This window comes from Rattus rattus, chromosome 12, assembly GCF_011064425.1.
Source record: "Rattus rattus isolate New Zealand chromosome 12, Rrattus_CSIRO_v1, whole genome shotgun sequence".
NCBI classification, from domain to species: domain Eukaryota; kingdom Metazoa; phylum Chordata; class Mammalia; order Rodentia; family Muridae; genus Rattus; species Rattus rattus.
In genome coordinates, this window is record NC_046165.1 from 72,920,068 (window position 1) to 72,923,211 (window position 3,144).

The 3,144-nt window shown below is 37.7% G+C and overlaps 1 protein-coding gene across 1 annotated transcript; it reads left to right on the forward strand.

Annotated features, from left to right (window-relative positions):
• Window positions 1-1,335: 1,335 nt before the first annotated feature.
• On the forward strand, window positions 1,336-2,277 carry LOC116913967 (olfactory receptor 4M1). Its single transcript, XM_032918235.1, has one exon. The coding sequence runs from the start codon at window positions 1,336-1,338 to the stop codon at window positions 2,275-2,277; it is 942 nt and encodes a 313-aa protein (XP_032774126.1).
• The last annotated feature ends 867 nt before the right edge of the window (window positions 2,278-3,144 follow it).

Consider the following 3,144-nt stretch of genomic DNA (forward strand, 5'->3'; position numbering starts at 1 on the left):
GAGAAATCATACTATCACCCGAATTTTATTTGCCCAAGATTTCTGGGCATTGGTAAATACCAAATTATTGATTTTATTTATTTTTTATTTAAATTTTTTATTTGCATTTCAAATGTTATCACCTTTCCTGGTTTCTCCTCTGGGAACCCCTACTCTACTCCCCTTCCCCCTGCTTCTATGAGGCTGTTCCCAGTCCACTCACCCCTTTCCACCTTCCCACCCTGACATTCCCCTACATAGGGGCATCGAGCCTTAGCAGGACCAAGGGCTTCTCCTCCCACGGATGCCCAACAAGGCTTTGTAAACTTCTTAGTTTACAACATAGTGCAGGCCAGGGAGATAGCTCATGGGTCCTTGGTGCTTTTCAAGAGGATCTGAGCTCAGTTCTTTCCAGTACCCACGTTGGGCTGTTTATAGATCTGACTCCAGGTGAAGCTGATACCTCTCAGATCCAGGCACTAGTGTATATTCCTAACCCCCACCCCCCACCACATGCCTATAATTACAAATAATAAAAGAAAACCAAGAAAGCATTGAAAGATTAGTATAAGCTTAGTTTTCACATTAGCAAGATTGCCCAGCAAGAAACGATCTAGAGAAAAGACTCTGAATAACTATCCGCTTACTAGCAAACTCAGTATAGGGTAAATATTTGAAGAAAATATTGCCAATGGGTTTGTAAAAAATAAAATTTTACAGAATTAACAAGCTAACATTTGGCTTTTAGGTGTGTAGCATAGTCCTGAAGTAGGCTTTTACATGTAAGGCATTTCAGTATGTCCAGTTTACAAGCTCATCATTTAATTTTTTTAATTAAACATGGGGAAATATAAAATGGAGTAAGCAAGGTTTTTCTAATACAATCTCTTTAAATTTTTTCATTTATTTCGTGTGTATGGGTGTTTTGCTTGCATGTATATCTGTTTTTTACATGCATGCCTGGTGTCCATGAAGAGCAGAAAAAAATGTTGGATATCCTGGGACTAAAATTGCACATTATTAGCTGCCCTGTGGGTGGCGGGAACTGAACTGAGGTTCTCTGCAAGAGCATTGAGCCACTTTCCATTTCCCCAATATAATCTCTTTTTTTTCTTTTTTCTTTTTTTCTTTTTTCTCTTTTCTTTTTTTCGGAGCTGGGGACCAAACCCAGGGCCTTGCACTTGCTAGGCAAGCGCTCTACCACTGAACTAAATCCCCAACCCCCCAATGTAATCTCTTAATGATAAAAATATATTATAATTTTGAAAATGGTGATGTAGTTCTAGTTCGATATTATTTGTAGTAATTATAATTTATTTTATTTTTGATAGCCAGAATGAAAAATTAATTGAAGAAATGGAGCCTGCAAATGATACCACCGTGACCGAATTTGTTCTCACTGGTCTATCTCAGACTCGGGAAGTACAGCTAGTCTTGTTTGTTATATTTTTATCCTTTTATTTATTTATACTTCCAGTGAATATCCTTATTATCTGCACCATCAGGCTTGATCCCCATTTGAGTTCTCCCATGTATTTCTTGCTGGCTAATTTAGCCTTTCTTGATATTTGGTACTCCTCTATCACAGCGCCTAAGATGCTTGTAGACTTTTTTGTGGAAAGGAAGATAATTTCCTTTGGTGGGTGCATTGCTCAACTCTTCTTCTTGCACTTTGTTGGGGCCTCTGAGATGTTCCTGCTGACAGTGATGGCTTTTGACCGCTATGCTGCCATCTGCCGCCCTCTCCATTATGCTACCATCATGAACCGCCGTCTCTGTTGTATCTTAGTGGCCCTCTCCTGGACAGGGGGCTTCGTTCATTCTATAATACAAGTGGCTCTCATTGTTCGACTCCCATTTTGTGGGCCCAATGAATTAGACAATTATTTTTGTGACATAACTCAGGTTGTCCGTATTGCCTGTGCCAATACTTTTCTGGAGGAATTGGTCATGATCTTTAGCAGTGGCCTGATCTCTGTGGTGTGCTTCATTGCTCTGCTAATGTCCTATGCCTTTCTTCTGGCCATGCTCAAGAAACACTCAAGCTCAGGTGAGAGCACCAGCAGGGCTATATCCACTTGTTATTCCCACATCACCATAGTGGTGCTAATGTTTGGACCATCCATCTACATTTATGCTCGCCCATTTGACTCCTTTTCTCTAGATAAAGTGGTATCTGTGTTTCATACTGTGATATTCCCTTTGCTCAACCCTATCATCTATACATTGAGAAACAAGGAAGTAAAGGCAGCTATGAAAAAGCTGGTGAATAGATATATTTTTTGTAAAGAAAAGTAAAAATTAAATGATATATTTTACATTGTTTTATCCCAGGAAGTGGTGGTAATGTCACATTGACATTCTCTTCTTTAAACTCTATTTGAAGATTTATTTATTTTTATTTTGTATGTATAAGTGGATAAATGTTTTTTCTTCATGTGTTTATGTGTATCATATGCATGCCTGGTGCCTTCAGAGAGCAGAAGGTCTTAGATCCCACAGAGGAGGAGTTAATAGAGGGTTGTGAGCCAATATTTAGATTCTTGGAATAAAATTTGGGTTGCCTATAAGAATTTCAGGTACCCTCAAACACTGAGTACTTGTCTCAGTTCTTAAACTCACATTTTTTTCTATTTCCAAAACATATTAAAGTGGAAACAAATTCACCCTGAAATGTTAAGCAGACCATTATTGGAATTTTGACTTAATAATTGTCTCCTAAAGCACACATATTCATTAATTGTTCAGTAAGTAAGTAAGTATTCAGTAGCAGGTCTGTGAGAGGAATGTATGTTGTGAAATAATAAAATATTTAAGACTTTGGAGATATTTTCATTATGTACTTGAAGAAAAGGCTAGCAAGTAAGCATAATTTCATGTTACTAAAGTAAGTATTGTATTTCATTTTTGGCTCAGTAGGAGTATTTGGCAAACTATCTTTCTGAGTCTGGAAAATGTTTACTTTGACCCTTATTTTCAACTCTTCCAGACTTGATAGAACCCGAAGGTTCTGTTCTGTAAGCCATCCCAACTCCTATTTCAGGTGGCACATAATGAACAGCATTATTGACAAAGCTGAAGCTTTTTGCCAACTATGGAAACAATGTTTATGCATCTAGAGCACAATATAATTTGTTTACTGTAAGATTTTTCCCATTTCAAATG